The sequence below is a fragment of the Bos taurus genome, chromosome 13 (assembly GCF_002263795.3).
Source record: "Bos taurus isolate L1 Dominette 01449 registration number 42190680 breed Hereford chromosome 13, ARS-UCD2.0, whole genome shotgun sequence".
NCBI classification, from domain to species: domain Eukaryota; kingdom Metazoa; phylum Chordata; class Mammalia; order Artiodactyla; family Bovidae; genus Bos; species Bos taurus.
The window spans coordinates 66,260,053-66,276,043 of record NC_037340.1 but is presented as its reverse complement, the minus strand read 5'-3'; the positions used below and the strand labels follow the sequence as shown (position 1 = coordinate 66,276,043).

The window sequence follows — 15,991 nt, the reverse complement described above, 5'->3', positions numbered from 1 at the left end:
TTCTCTAGTTGCGGTGATCAGGGGTTAGTCTTCACTGCGGTGCACGGGCTTCTCATCGCTGTGGCTTCTCTTATGGAGCACAGGCTCTAGGTGCATGGGCTTCAGTGGTTGCAGCTCATGGGCCCTAGAGTGCAGGCTCAGTGGTCGTGGCTCACGGGCTTTAGTTGCTCCATGGCATGTGGAATCTTCCTGGACCAGGGATCAAACCCATGTCTCCTGCATCTGCAGGCAGATTCTTATCCACAGAACCAGGTAAGTCCAAAGATATGAATTTCTTTGCCTAACACCACACAGCTACATCTCCATGGGGTCTAGATTCAAACTGCAACTGTGGCTCCAAAATCTCAGTCAAGTTGCTTTTTATTCAGCTATGAAAAGGAATGAAGTGCTGATACATGCTGCAACATCGACGAACCTCAGAAATATTGGGCTAAGCGAAAGACGGCAGACATAAATGGTCACCCAGTGTGTGATTCCATTTATGCCAAGTATCCAGAAAGGGTAAATCTACCTTTAGACGGATAGCGAGTAGGTGGTCACCTGAGGTTGTGGGGAGAGGAGAACTGGAGAAATTGTTTAATGGCTGTGGGCTTTTCTCTTGGGGTGACAAAAATGGTTTACAACTAGATGGAGATGGTGGTTACACAACACAGTAAATGTAATAAATGTCACTGAACTGAATACTTATGAATTTTTTTTTAATGTGTTTGCACCGGGTCTTAGTTGCGGCATGTGGGATCTTTGATCGTCACTGTGGCATGCGAAATCTTTAGTTGCAGCATGTGGGATCTAGTTCCCTGACCAAGGATTGAACCCGAGCCTTCTGCATTGGGAGTGCAGTCTTAGCCACTGGACCACGAGGGAAGTCCCTAAAATGGTTAATTTTATGTTACATGACTTTTACCTCAATAAAATTTTTTTAAAAACCAAACACTTCACCCTGCCATCTTTTCCTCATTAATGAGCATAATCTTACCACGAATGATTAAGTCCTTGGGGTAGTAAAGTTCCCCAGCACCTGGTCCCAATCTTTTCTCTCCCAGAGAATCCCTGCTTGCTTAAGATTTTCAGGGAGGAAATGGAAGCATGACCCAGAGAATGGGCCCTAGAGTCAGCCTGCCTGAGTTCAAGTGCAGGCACCTCCATGTTCTCATCCGTAAAATGGGGCTGCTAATGCTACCGGGCTCATGGGGTTGTTTGAAGATGGACCAGTATCGGGCATGTAGTGTCCGGGCACAGGGAGTGTTTAGAGGTGCTGTCTACTCACCAGGCTGTACTGTCAGGGCAGACCACCTGCTTCTACTGTGTGGACCAGTATCGGGCGTGCAGTGTCCGGGCACAGGGAGTGTTTAGAGGCGCTGTCTACTCACCAGGCTGTACTGTCAGGGCAGACCACCCGCTTCTACTGCCACCCGTGCTGCAAATGTTTAATGAGCGCCTGCTACATGCCAGGCACTCTTGTAGGCCTTGGGGATTCATCTCTAAGCAAGAACAATAGAATTCCTTCTTGGAGTTCACACTCCAGTTGGGGTACAAGACGATAAACAGACAACGTAAATAAAATGCACAGTACGTTGCGTGGTGCCTGCTCAGTTGTTCAGTCATTTGCGACCCCATGGGCTGCAGCCCGCCGGGCTCCTCTGTCCATGGAATTCTCCAGGCAAGAACACTAGGGTGGGTTGTCATTTCCTTCTCCAGGGGCTCTTCCCGACCCATACTAAAGAGGAAAAGATAAATAAAGGGTGTGGATAGGGAGTTTGGGGGAAACATTAGCATTTTTTAATTGGGTGGCCAGAGGTTTCCCTGAGTAATGTTGAGGGCAGGGAGGTGTCTGCATCTCTTCTCGCTGCTCTAGCGAGTTAACACGAACTTAGTGGCTGAAAAGAACACAAACGTAGTATTTTACATTCTTCAGTTGGTTCAAAATGGGTCTCATGGGGCTGAAACCAAGGTGTTGGGGGAGCTGTGTTCCTTCCAGAGGCTCCGGGGAGAATTTGTACCTTGCCTTTGTGAGCTTCTAGAAGCTGCCCACATTCCTTGGCTCACAGGCCTGCATCATTCCAGCATCCACCTCTGTCATCACGCCTTCTTCTCTTTGACATTTCCTACCTCCCTCTTTTCCTTATAAAGACCCTTGTTGGGGCTTCACTGGGGGCTCCGTCAGTGGTAGAGAATCTGCCTGTCAGTGCAGGAGACACAGCTCAATCCCCGATGCAGGAAGATCCCACATGCTGTGGGGCAACTAAGCCCATGTGCCACAACTACTGAGCCTGTGCTCTAGAGCCCAAGAGCCACAACTGCTGAAGCCCACGCACGCAGAGCCTGTGCTCAAGAGAAGCCACCGTAGTGAGAGGCCTGAGCACTACGGTGAAGTGCAGACCGCACTCGCTGCAGCTAAAGAAAAGCCTGAGCAGCAGTGAAGACCCAGCATAGCCAAAAATAAATAAAATTCTACATATATGTATATGTATACATGTATACATATATACACACATATATGTATGTACTTATATATATATATACACTTATGTGTATATATATACACATATATATGTATGTATGTACTTATATATATACACACATATATATAAAGACCCTTGGGCCCACCTGGATAATCCAAAATACTCTCCCCATTTCAAAATGCTTAATCACATCTGCACAGTCCCTTTTGCCATGTAAGGTGACATAGTCACAGGTCCTAGGGATTAGGATGGGGACATCTTCTGTCCACCACATGAGGCATAGTATCTAGAGGACAGCAAGTGCAAAGGCCCTGAGGCAGGGCTTGCCAGGCATGTCTGAGGAAGATGGAGACCAGTGAAGATGGAGGGGAGTGGGCAAGAGAGGAGTGGTCTCTCTTGAGGTCAGAGGGGGGAAGAAGCTTCAATGGCTCTTGCAGATCCTTCTGGGTCCCAGTGAGGACTATGACCTTTATCCAAATAAGCTGGGAGCAGGTGAGGGACATAACCTTATGGGTTTTAATGGGATGCTTCTGGCTGCTGTGTCGAGAACAGACTCTCCATTGCAGAGTCTGTGGGATATTGCAGGTGGCTGCAATATCCATGAGATGATGCCAGCTGGACCATGGCAATAGAGGGAAGCAGTGAGATGGGTCTAAATCTGGATTTTGAAGGTCAAGTTGCAAGGAACCACTTAGGAATCAAAAGTGAGGTGTCACGGAAAAGAGGGGAGTCAAGGATCAACAACTGAAAGGACTGAGATGCTCTCCAAGATGGGAAGACCACAAAGTCAGGCCTGGGGCTGCTGGTGTCAGGACTTTGAGATGCCTGTTGGGTATCCAGAGGGAGATACTGAGTAGAAAGTCGATTTATGAGTCTGGAGTTTGGGTGAGGGATCTGGAGGGATGTTGGTGAGATATCGGCATGTTGGTATTTAAAGCCATGAGCCTGGATGAGCTCTCCCAGGAAGTACAGGCAGAGCGATCAAGGACTGATCAAGGACTGGGTCCCTTTGCTGAGGAGGAACCAGTGACTTAGGAAGAAAACCAGGCCAGGGCGGGGTCCTGGAAGCCTCGAGAGTGCCAAATCCTGCCAACACTATCCAAAGTGAGTGCAGAGCAAGGATGGCGGAGCAGAGGACTGTTCTCTGGCCAACAGCCTCTACGGGAGACAGTGTATGGGAGCTGGACTACAAGGCAGCCCTGCCATTCCAGAGCTGTCTTCCTCCAGGCAGCTGGACAGATCTGCTCGAGAGGTCTGACCCCTGCTCTCCCAGCATCATTTCCCTCTGGTCTCAGCTCCAGTTGGGCTTTTAAGACTCAGTTCAGTTACTCCCCTCTGCCACGTGGCTGTGCTGCCCCCCAAGGCTGAGCTGGGGGCCCCTACCCAGCTCCCACAGCTCCCCACTGGGCAGCTCTCCACACCAAGCCTGTGTACACGTCTCAGTCTCCCACTGGGCTTCTCAGAAGCTTCCTGTTTGGGCATCCCCCGGCCTAGCGTGGTGTGAGGTGTCAGACCCTCAGTAAACATCTGAGAACACACTCAGCAGAAGCCCCTTCCCCTGGGATATGGCTGTGTCCAGTGCTTTGTCATGCAGACGCTTCCGTCCCCTGAAACTTGGGGTGCTGGGATCCTTCCGGGCCCTTGCAGCAGACTGGCCATCACAGCACCCACCTGCTAACACTCATTGAAGAGCTGTTAAATATCAGGAAAGAGGCCAAGGACTGGGTCCAAGTTCAAGTCCTGGCACTCACGAGTCATCAGGACTTCAGTCTCCCATCTTTGAAAGGGAGAGGACGCACGCTCATCCCTTAAGCTCCTCCTCCTCAGCTGTGACCTCTGGGAGTGTGTTTGGCAAACTAAACCAGCCGGGCATTCGGAGGTACCACAGTCAAGGCTTCTCCCTGGCGATTCGGGCATGTGACTAGAACTGTGTGACCCACCCCAGGCCACGTGAGGCCTCCGAGTGGGTTCTCCTCAAGCCACTCTGAGGATAAGTGGCGTCCTCACAGGCAGCCGGATCCGGGGACGGAGTGGGACCTGGCCCACGAAACTCTAACACACACGTGGATGTTCATAGCGTTTCCACTGACAGTGACTAAGGGCTACATGAAGCAGTTGGCTGGACCCGTCCTGAAACTCATCCCAGATCTGCTCTGACCAGACCCCACTCAGGTCACCTTCTTTTCCAGGGGTGTGCCCTGCCTCACCCTCCAGGGCAGGGACCAGGCTCCGCCTCAGCACAGACAACACACAAGAGGCTCAGCGTGCGGGGCCATTCATTGACCTTTACTTCCCCAAATGACTGTGGTCAGGGGTTGAAGGAAATGGAGGGAGAGGAGGGGATACAGACAGAAGCAAAAAGCTACACCCTCAATGTGCTGTGATGGGCTGGACAGAGGTTTGTCTGTGACTGACAAGTCCCTGCCCCTATCCCCTATTTGAGATGCTCAGGAAGTCGGGACTCAAGAATACACACTCATTCAAGCCAAATCCCTTCCATCGGCTGGAGGAGGACCAGGCCTCTTAAGGCCTGGTTGCTGCACCAGTGGGACCACTGTGCTAATGGCCTTGGCGCCTTGACTTAAACAAACAGGGGAGGCCTGGCCTGGCTCCCTCTGCACAAGCAGAGACGAAGGTGACTGATAAGCAAGAGATCTGATCTGCGGGGTATAGATAATGGCAGAGGGTGGTGGTTGCGGCAGTAGATAAGGACTCTAAAGCGTAGTGTAAAACTACAAGGGGGTGACTAAAAGTAGGACACGGGGATTAAGTCAGAAAATGGAACTCTGTGAGGTGACCCAACTTTTCAAGAAGCTTCCAGGACAGTCTCTGTTCACAGGGTATTTCAGCCCCCTTGGCCCGAACCCCTCAGGAAGGCAGAAGGAAGAAGTGGTGGTCTGCACTCCGGGGCCCGGGCACTGTCAGGATTGTCCAGATCTCTGTGGTCACAGGGCATCCCAGCCACTTGAGACCGTGTGCCACAGGAGGGCTGCCCTCAGGGCCCTCGTGCCAGGCTGCGAAGGCCGCCCCTTCTACCGCTTCTTCTTCGCCTCCTTCTTGGGTCTCTTGTTTGCAGAAGGAGCAGTGGCCTTGGGTTTCCTCGTCACCTCTGCACTTCGGGGCTCGGATGGTTCTGCCTCCTGTGTGATGACAGAGAGGAGAGTCCCGCTTAGACAAATCAAGCCTGACACCAGCGAAATGAGATCACGTCTGAAAGGACTCTGCAAACAGAAGCAGAGAAACCAGGGATGAAACCATCACCACGGGGACCTGGGAGCCGTGTGTTCCTGGACTGTCCCCGGGGAGCAGGTGAAGGATAAGGGAGGAGGCCTGAGGGGAGGGGCGGCCTTTGGAGTCTCACAGGCCTGGGGGGCACCGAGGCTCCCCCAGTTCCAGCCAAGTGACCTTGTGGGCAACTCCCTTCCCCTTTCTGCATCTCGGCTCACCCACCTATGGGATGGAAACAGTGATGTGCACCTTGCAGGGCTGATATGAGGCCAAAATGCTCGGGGAGAACCCGGGAAACGCACCCAGGGGCCGGTGGGACGCAGTGAGCAGGGCCTGGGCAGAGTACGGCTGGGGAGGCGGCGGTGGGCAGGCTTTCTGCCGCTTGCTCTCCTTCTGGCCCTGCTATCCTCTACTCCCATTCAAGCCACAGAGGCGGGGAAGGGAAGGGTGGAGAGCGCAGCCGCTACACAAGGTTCTGTGGCGCCTGGCAGGGGTGCCCTGTGGGAAAGGGCAGAGGGCAGCCTCGGGGCACAACTCAAGACTCTCCCTGTGTCCGGGGCAGCTCTGGTTTTTATCTGTCATGTACACTGTGATTTGTTCACTGTACGATCTGGTTTAAACAAAGGTTCTGCTGCTGAAAAAAAGTTTAAAACCACAAAGCCAGCCCCGGCCTTCAAGGGGCTGATAAAGAAAGTGGACTGTGGGGAGGGGAACTGGCCTGCCCCAGCCTCACAGGCTCATGTCAGAGGAGACTCTGGAGTGGGCCCTGTCCTGTTGGGAGTCTCCTCCTCCCTGTGATAAACTCAGCCAGGAAGGATGCTAGAGTTCCCATATAGCACAGAGAACACGAGCCACGGTCCGCAGGCCTGGTCGGGCCCACAGGCAGACCTCACTTGGCCTGCAGTGTTTATTTTTAGGAATTCGAGCCAGTTGGGAGATTTCCCATTCAACGTGGAGTCCTTGCTTTTCTTGAAAACTTTAAACATCCGGTGACACTAGCCTCATGGAAGAAATGGGCTGCGCACTGGCCGTCCCTTTATTCAGTGGCCCCGCCCCCTGCCCTGGCTCCCGCCACTCCACTGGCCCCAGCACTGTGGTAAAGAAACATTTTCAGTACTTGTGTTCTTTTGTTAAAAATGGGAGAAAAGCAGACTCAGAAGACAACGAGGGAGCACGGTGTTTCTAGAAAAGCATTTCTTCGTGTCTCACTGGCCAGCTCCCAGCTCGCTTCACTCTCAGTCCTTCTCTGCTCACTGTCGGCTTCTGGCCCCAGCCTCGAGCTTCCCTCAGACAGAAGAGGCTGGACTGTGGTTGTAGACGGGCGGTCCCACCTAAGGCCCAGTCCAAAGGTACACCGGCTGCCTCTTATCAGCCTTCACTAGCTCTCCACCCTCCTCGCCTGCCAGCAAGGAAACCAGGCGTAAAGGCCCAGCCCAGTTCCAAGCACCCATGGGTGATCCTCCCTAGATAACCAGGGGGCCAGCCCCTGGCTGGCCAGATCTCTGATTGAGCTCAACCAGTCCCCTTGCAGTGATGCTGTTTATGAAAGAGAAGGAGGGAGGGTGGAAGGGAAGAAGGAAGGAAGAAGAAAAAAGGGAAAAAAAGCTACCCTATTAAAAAAACAAAGAGAATAAAACCTCAGAGGAGACACTGTGTCAAGCGCACAGGCTGACAGCTGCAGAGCCAGCAGGAGGGCGATGGTTTAAGGCCGACCTCACAAGCACAACGCCTCTGGAGACTTTGGGAACTGGAAACAGTCCCCAGTCCAGTACCTGTGTGGCCAGTGGAAACCCATCAGTCCCTGCGTGCCCCGAGCAAACAAGATCTGATTAAACAGAAGGGTTTCTGCACAAGGGACTTGCCAGGCCTGCCAGGATCTCCAGGGATGGAGCCCCACTCTCAGCTCAAACCTGGGGTCTCCTCTGATTTTAGTGGGGCCGGTTCATAACCCAGAGACGAGAACACCCAGCTGCCATCCCTCCTTTACTCCACAGACCTCTCTGGCACCTCATCCTGTCTGTCACCGCCCAGATCTCTCTCCTGGCCCAGCGTGGAACGGGCACCTCCCAGGCACCTCCAGCTCAAGTGTCGCAGACAGAGCATGGCCCCTCTGCAGCCGGCCTGGCCTTCCTCCTCCACCACACCCCCTCCAGTAGGCAGAACAACCCGAGTCCCAGCGACTCCGCCGCCCCTTTGCTCCCCTCTGTCCAACAGTCACCAAATCCTGCTGACTTCACCTCCTCCACCTTGACTTGGCCACTGTCTTGAGCATCAAAGGCCCTAATTCTTTATGCCATGACTCGTGTACCTGCCAAAAGAATTTTTCTAAAATGCAGATCCTTTCCACGTTAAACCTTCCAGTGGCTTCCATCACCCACAGTCTTTTATGTCCTGGGATGGCAGCTAAGGAGGCCACCTCTCCAGCCTCTCCTCCATCCCCCACACCAGGCCAGACCCCAGTGCTTCCACTGCTCAGCCCTAAGTAAGAGGAGCACCCTTCTCTCCTTGGCCGCCCAGCAAAGCCCTCCCCACGGTCTGGCCCCCCAGGAACACACCGCTACTCCCTTCCAGCCTTCTTCCTCCACTCTTCTTCCAGCAGGTGCATGCCCTCCACCCTGACGCCCAGGAACCTCAACAACGCACGTGCTCATGATGGTCTCCCCTCCTAGCCTGTGAGCCCCTTAGACGGCTTCAACTGTTTCTGAAAGAATGAATGAAATCAAAGAACACACAAGATCTCCCATAACCATGGGAACTTCTCCCTTGCTTTATCATCATGAAAATACAGCACTTAAGACTAGATCTGGGGCTTCCCTGAGTGGCTCAGTCAGCAAGAATCTGCCTGCCAATGCAGGGGACGTGGGTTCGATCCCTCCTTCGGGAAGATCCCACATGCGGTGGAGGAACGAAGCCTGTGTACCCACAACCACTGAAGCCCACGCGCCCTAGAGCCTGTGCTCGCAACAAGAGAAGCCCAAAACGAAGAGCAGGCCCTGCTCGCCACAACTAAAGAAAGCTCGGGCACAGTAGTGAAGCCAAAAAATCAGATCAGATCAGTCGCTCAGCTGTGTCCGACTCTTTGCAGCCCCATGAATCGCAGCACACCAGGCTTCCCTGTCCATCACCAACTCCCGGAGTTCACTCAGACTCACGTCCATCGAGTCAGTGATGCCATCCAGCCATCTCATCCTCTGTCGTCCCCTTCTCCTCCTGCCCCCAATCCCTCCCAGCATCAGAGTCTTTTCCAATGAGTCAACTCTTCGCATGAGGTGGCCAAAGTACTGGAGTTTCAGCTTTAGCATCATTCCTTCCAAAGAAATCCCAGGGCTGATCTCCTTCAGAATGGACTGGTTGGATCTCCTTGCAGTCCAAGGGACTCTCAGGAGTCTTCTCCAACACCACAGTTCAAAAGCATCAATTCTTCGGCGCTCAGCCATCTTCACAGTCCAACTCTCACATCCATACATGACCACAGGAAAAACCATAGCCTTGACTAGACGAACCTTTGTTGGCAAAGTAATGTCTCTGCTCTTGAATATGCTATCTAGGTTGGTCATAACTTTCCTTCCAAGGAGTAAGCGTCTTAATTTCATGGCTGCAGTCACCATCTGCAGTGATTTTGGAGCCCAGAAAAATAAAGTCTGACACTGTTTCCCCATCTATCTCCCATGAAGTGATGGGACTGAATGCCATGATCTTCATTTTCTGAATGTTGAGCTTTAAGCCCACTTTTTCACTCTCCACTTTCACTTTCATCAAGAGGCTTTTTAGTTCCTCTTCACTTTCTGCCATAAGGGTGGTGTCATCTGCATATCTGAGGTTATTTATATTTCTACCGGGAATCTTGATTCCAGCTTGTGTTTCTTCCAGTCCAGCGTTTCTCATGATGTACTCTGCATATAAGTTAAATAAACAGGGTGACAATATACAGCCTTGATGTACTCCTTTTCCTATTTGGAACCAGTCTGTTGTTCCATGTCCAGTTCTAACTGTTGCTTCCTGACCTGCATACAAATTTCTCAAGAGGCAGATCAGGTGGTCTGGTATTCCCATCTCTTTCAGAATTTTCCACAGTTTATTGTGATCCACACAGTCAAAGGCTTTGGCATAGTCAATAAAGCAGAAATAGATGTTTTTCTGGAACTCTCCTGCTTTTTCCATGATCCAGCGGATGTTGGCAATTTGATCTTTGGTTGCTCTGCCTTTTCTAAAACCAGCTTGAACATCAGGAAGTTCACAGTTCACGTACTGCTGAAGCCTGGCTTGGAGAATTTTGAGCATTACTTTACTAGCGTGTGAGATGAGTGCAATTGTGCAGTAGTTTGAGCATTCTTTGGCATTGCCTTTCTTTGGGATTGGAATGAAAACTGCCCTTTTCCAGTCCTGTGGCCACTGCTGAGTTTTCCAAATTTGCTGACATATTGAGTGTAGCACTTTCACAGCATCATCTTTCAGGATTTGAAAGAGCTCAACTGGAATTCCATCACCTCCACTAGCTTTGTTCGTAGTGATGCTTTCTAAGGCCCACTTGACTTTACACTCCAGGATGTCTGGCTCTAGGTCAGTGATCACACCATCGTGATTATCTGGGTTGTGAAGCTCTTTTTTGTACAGTTCTTCTGTGTATTCTTGCCATCTCTTCTTAATATCTTCTGCTTCTGTTGGGTCCATACCATTTCTGTCCTTTATCGAGCCCATCTTTGCATGAAATGTTCCTTTGGTATCTCTGATTTTCTTGAAGAGATCTCTAGTCTTTCCCTTCTGTTGTTTTCCTCTATTTCTTTGCATTGATCGCTGAAGAAGGCTTTCTTATCTCTTCTTGCTGTTCTTTGGAACTCTGCATTCAGATGTTTATCTTTCCTTTTCTCCTTTGCTTTTCGCTTCTCTTCTTTTCACAGCTATTTGTAAGGCCTCCCCAGACAGCCATTTTGCTTTTTTGCATTTCTTTTCCATGGGGACGGTCTTGATCCCTGTCTCCTATACAATGTCACGAACCTCATTCCATAGTTCATCAGGCACTCTATCTATCAGATCTAGGCCCTTAAATCTATTTCTCACTTCCACTGTATAATCATGAGGGATTTGATTTAGGTCATACCTGAATGGTCTAGTGGTTTTCCCTACTTTCTTCAATTTAAGTCGAATTTGGCAATAAGGAGTTCATGGTCTGAGCCACAGTCAGCTCCTGGTCTTATTTTTGCTGACTGTATAGAGCTTCTCCATATTTGGCTGCAAAGAATATAATCAATCTGATTTTGGTGTTGACCATCTGGTGATGTCCATGTGTAGAGTCTTCTCTTGTGTTGTTGGAAGAGGGTGTTTGCTATGACCAGTGCATTTTCTTGGCAAAACTCTATTAGTCTTTGCCCTGCTTCATTCTGTATTCCAAGGCCAAATTTGCCTGTTACTTCAGGTGTTTCTTGACTTCCTACTTTTGCATTCCAGTCCCCTATAATGAAAAGGACATCTTTCTTGGGTGTTAGTTCTAAAAGATCTTGTAGGTCTTCATAGAACTGTTCAACTTCAGCTTCTTCAGCGTTACTGGTTGGGGCATAGACTTGGATTACTCTGATATTGAATGGTTTGCCTTGGAAACAAACAGAGATCATTCTGTCGTTTTTGAGATTGCATCCAAGTACTGCATTTCGGACTCTTCTGTTGACCATGATGGCTACTCCATTTCTTCTGAGGGATTCCTGCCCGCAGTAGTAGATATAATGGTCATCTGAGTTAAATTCACCCATTCCAGTCCATTTCTGTTTGCTGATTCCTAGAATGTCGACATTCACTCTTTTCATCTCTTGTTTGACCACTTTCAATTTGCCTTGATTCATGGACCAAAAAATAGTGTAAATAAATTAATTTAAAAAGACTAGGCCTCACTTTTTGCATAGGGACAGAGGACACAGCAGATTTTAAACCCAATATACGCACCCTAAGTCAACATCTAGACATAGCCATAAATAAGAACAGTAACAGTAAGAGCCACAATAGCTGCTAATATTTACAACATGCCAGGCTCCATGTTCTGTGGTCTGGACATGTCTTATTTTTCCCTCACAAAATGCCATAACATGCCCCATTTTAAAGAAGAGACATTCAGAGAGGTTATGTGACCTGCCTCCGCTGGTAAGCAGCAAGGCCAGGATGAACCTAAGCCGAATGGTATATTGCCTCTTTCAGGTTTCCTAGTGGCCTCGGGCTGATGGACATCAAGAATCGGAGTGAACTGTGAATCTACTTTCTGTTTAGCCGAATCTGGAAGCACGGGGGATGGTGGACTGACAAAAACAGCTTGTTCAGGACCCTGCCGATGGGTGGCTCAGGACCCCCTGCTTGCGGCAGGAGTCAGGAAAGCGGTTTTGTGCTCCTCGAGTCAGGCTTTGCTCCTACAGTTGAGAGCAGCTCTCCACGGGCACGTGGACACAGTCCTTGAGTCATCCGAGCGCCTTGTCTGTCTCCTCTTCACCCCAGGCCTCCTCCTCTCTTCTCCAGCTCAGGTTCTAGCACTGTCACGCACCCAACTCCCCAAGCTACAAACCACTGAGCCATTTCTGAGTTCTCACCATTCCCTGCATGCCCCCACATCCAATCTGTCACCATAGCCAGTCCATTCGGCTTTCCACAGAGCTCTCAGCTCTGCCCAGTCCCCTCTAGACACACTACTGAGCTGGCTCAGACGACCCCTGCACCGCCCACCCCAACGCCCCAGTCTCCTGCCTGCCCACCTCAAGGTTTTCCTCACCATCCGCCACACTGCTTTCAGTCTATTCTCCTAAAACAACCATCCTGACCAGACTGTTTTCTGTTTTAAACATGTTGCTGGTTCCCTCTTCGTATAAGGCAGATTCCAAGAACCCCTGAGTGGCCTCCAGAGCTATTCCAACTGCAGCTTTGGCCCTGTCCCCGGGCACGCCCCCTCATGCAGCCCACTTTGCCACTTCTGGGCGACTGGCCAGCCAGTAACTCCCAGATGCGCTGTGTCTTTCCCACTCTGCACAGGTGCTCAGCACCCACAGCCCATCCGTCTGCGCCCAGCGCATGCAGGTTCTGGGTCAGGCAGCGCAGGGGAACCAAGAGGAGGAGCACTTCGCGATGTGTGCTGTATGACTGCCTCACAAACAGCAGCCGCTGCGCCTCCCCTCACCTTGGTGAGCCCATCCCTGGGAGCCCCATTTTACAGGCCTCACCAAGAGGCTCACCAAGACTTAGCGACTCAGACAGTGGGGAAGAGCCCCTTCCCCGAAAGGGGGAGGGAAACAAAGGCAGCTGTTACACACGTGATTCGGCTGCTGGGGTCCTAGCCACACAGAGCAAGTTCCAAATTCTTAGCTGGCAAGAATGACTCTGAATAAATGGCTGACTTTTCATTTCTCTTCAAATGCGCATTGCTGGTACAAGCTAGGCAGACGGCAGACTCCGAACACGACAGCCCCACCTTTCAGTCGCGCCTCCTCTGCAGCAAGTTCCCCCCGCAATCTCACGTTAGGGAGTGAAAGAACCCCTCCACCCAGGGAGTTCCTGAGTCTGCGGAGGCGTCCTCCGTGATACAGGGCTCATCAATAATGAAGCAGCTCCACAGCCACTTATGAGGCCAGGAAATTGCTGCTATTCATCAGCTTCAAATAATCGAATCTGTGCCACAGTGCATCCAATCTCTTCCAGCAGGGAGAGCACACAGAATTTTTATAATTTCCATTATACAGTTCAGGGTGGACTGAGTCCAATAAATCAGGACAAAATGTCATTCTACACAGACTGAAGCTCTTCTCTCCTCTGAAATGATCCTGGCAAAGGAGACCCTGTGCTGTGCGCAGGCAGCCCCATGGGTCTTATCTCACCCAATCCTCAAGGACGGTGTGGGACAGACATATATACACGATCACGTATAAAATCGATAACTAATGAGAACCTACTGTATAGCTCAGGGAACTCTTCTCAACGCTCTTGCTGTGCTTAGTGCTCAGTGATGTCTGATTCTTTGCGACCCCATCGACTGCAGCCCGCTAGGCTCCTCTGTCCATGGGATTCTCCAGGCAAGAATACTGGAGTGGGTTGCCATGCCCTCCTCTAGATCTTCCCCACCCAAGGATTGAACCCAAGTCTCCTGCATTGCAGGAGGATTCTTTACTGTCTGAGCCACCAGGGAATCCCACTCAATGCTCTATGGTGACCTAAACAGGAAGGAAATCCAAAAAAGAGGGGATATATGAATATGTATGGCTGACTGGCTTTCTGTATAGCGGAACACAACACTGTAAAGCACCTATACTCTAATTTTTTTTTTAATTATATTAAAAAAAAGAGGACCACATGGGTCGGGCGTGAATGCCCTCCTTTTCTAGCTCAGGACACGGGCTCGGAGAGGGTAAGGCGCCCGGGGCTGAATTCCAGTCTGCCCTGCTGTGCACTCTTGCCTGAGGCCCTGGGCAGGGTGGCGGCTGGGACACCTTGCGGGCTGGGACTAGAACTGGCCTTGAGCGGAGGACAGGACCAGCTGAAATCAAGCGGGGGAAGCTGTTCATGTGAGTTCCACAGGCGAACAGAGACAGAGTCCAGGACGCGCTTGGCAGGCAAGGAGAGCTATGATTAGAGAGAACGGCCCATGCAGCTTACCCCAGACACGATTCAGCACCCCGCAGGCCCCGCCCACCAGCTGGTCTGTGGCTTCATGCATGTCCGTGAGCATCTCAAGACCGTGTTTAGACCTTTGCCCTACCCACTGTGTGGCAATCTCTTGAGAACGGCTCATTAAGTAAAAAACATCCTGCTGCCCAATTCAACTGCAAACCCCTCCCAAGCTTAAAAAAAACAGGGCAGAACTGAAGAGGTGGTTCTGTGAGACTACCTCCTGAGGTGTGGAGAACAGGTATACACCTTGCCCAAGTTAATCATTTACTGCGGCAGCCTTCACTGGCCATGGGGGGCTGAGTTTAAAATCAAGACCTGGGACTTCTCTGGCAGTCCAGTGGTTAAGACTTTGAGCTTCCGATGGTGGGGGCATGGGTTCAATCCCTGGCTGAGTAACTAAGATCCAGTTTGCTACACAGCATGGCCAAGATAACAAAATCAAATCAAATCAAGACCTCCATGCTGGATATCCCAACAGGAACTTCCAGGCCACGGCCCCACTACCAAAGGAAGGCTCCATCCATCTCGGGGCTTCCTGGTTGACAGTGAAGTCTACGTGGGCATCGCATGGAATGCCACTCCTGCCATCAATTCTGGTGAGCTCTCCTCCGCTGGATCACAGTGCTGGGCACCAGTTGTCTTTGTCTGCCCTCCCCCACCCCTGCCCATCAAGGCCATGCTCTTTCCTTGTCCCATGTGATTCTGGGGGGCTCTCAGTCACTGTGACCACAGCCACGGCCCGTTAAATGTGGCCTGGCCAGAAATGGTACCCAATGCCCCTTCCCACCTATGAGCCAAAGTACAGACATGTGGCGAGGCCAGGGCCAAGCAGAGGCCTTCCACGAGATCGGGAAAGCGAGCAAAGGCAGAGAAATGGCTTTCTTTGCTTATAGAACATGGGCAATAAGGACACAGACTGGGGCTGCTGCAGCCATTCTGCTGACGTGTGGCAAGGCCCTAAGAATGAAGCCAGCACTGGCGGGAAGGCAGGAGATGGAGAGACAAAGGGAGCCCTGATGACCTTTCAGCTTCTGGATCCAGTCTTGACATTCCCAGTTCTAAAAGCCCATACAGTCTCTTTCTAACCTCCTCAAAATTTTTTTTACTTATTTATTTGGCCCTACCGGGTCTTAATGATGGCATGGGGACCTTTGTGGCCACGTGTGGGATTTTCCATAGGTGCGGCATTTGGGATCTTCCCAAGCTCCCTGCATTGGGAGCATGGAGTCTGAGCCACTGGACCACCTAAAGAGTCCCCTATAGCCTCTAAGGAAACTGCTGGAGTTGAGTTTCTGAGTTTTCAACTGAAAGAGTCCCCATTAACAGAAGAGACTGAGGCAAGCCCGCAAAGACGGCAGGGTGGCAGTGAAAGCACCTGCCGAAAGGCCGGCAGCTGGCTAGGCACACGTGACATAAGCATATGAAGACCTGAGAACAGTCGGTATTTACACCACTAGGAGAGTTTGTGACTAGCAGATGAACCATTACTACCTACAACATGAGTCACTGAACAAAAAAAGTCAATACCTGCTTACCCAGGATGGACAGGATCAACATTCTGGGCAGAAGCGGATCCAAAAGAGGCTTGGGGAGGATGCTCAGGTAGGCTGTGGGGAACACGGAGAGGACTCCCGACCTTCGCTTCCTCATTACCTACTCCTTCATTCCTG

At 51.0% G+C, this 15,991-nt stretch overlaps 1 protein-coding gene across 13 annotated transcripts in view; it reads right to left on the bottom strand.

The window, feature by feature from the left end:
* Positions 1–4,727: 4,727 nt before the first annotated feature.
* Positions 4,728–15,991, bottom strand: part of MANBAL (mannosidase beta like) — a 28,442-nt gene continuing 17,178 nt past the window's right edge. For 7 of the 13 annotated variants that reach the window (XM_025000887.2, XM_025000890.2, XM_025000888.2 and 4 more), the window contains 1 exon segment: positions 4,728–5,602. In XM_025000887.2, the coding sequence (XP_024856655.1) occupies positions 5,331–5,602 (272 nt within the window). In that variant the 3' untranslated portion in view covers positions 4,728–5,330. 13 annotated transcript variants of the gene reach the window in all.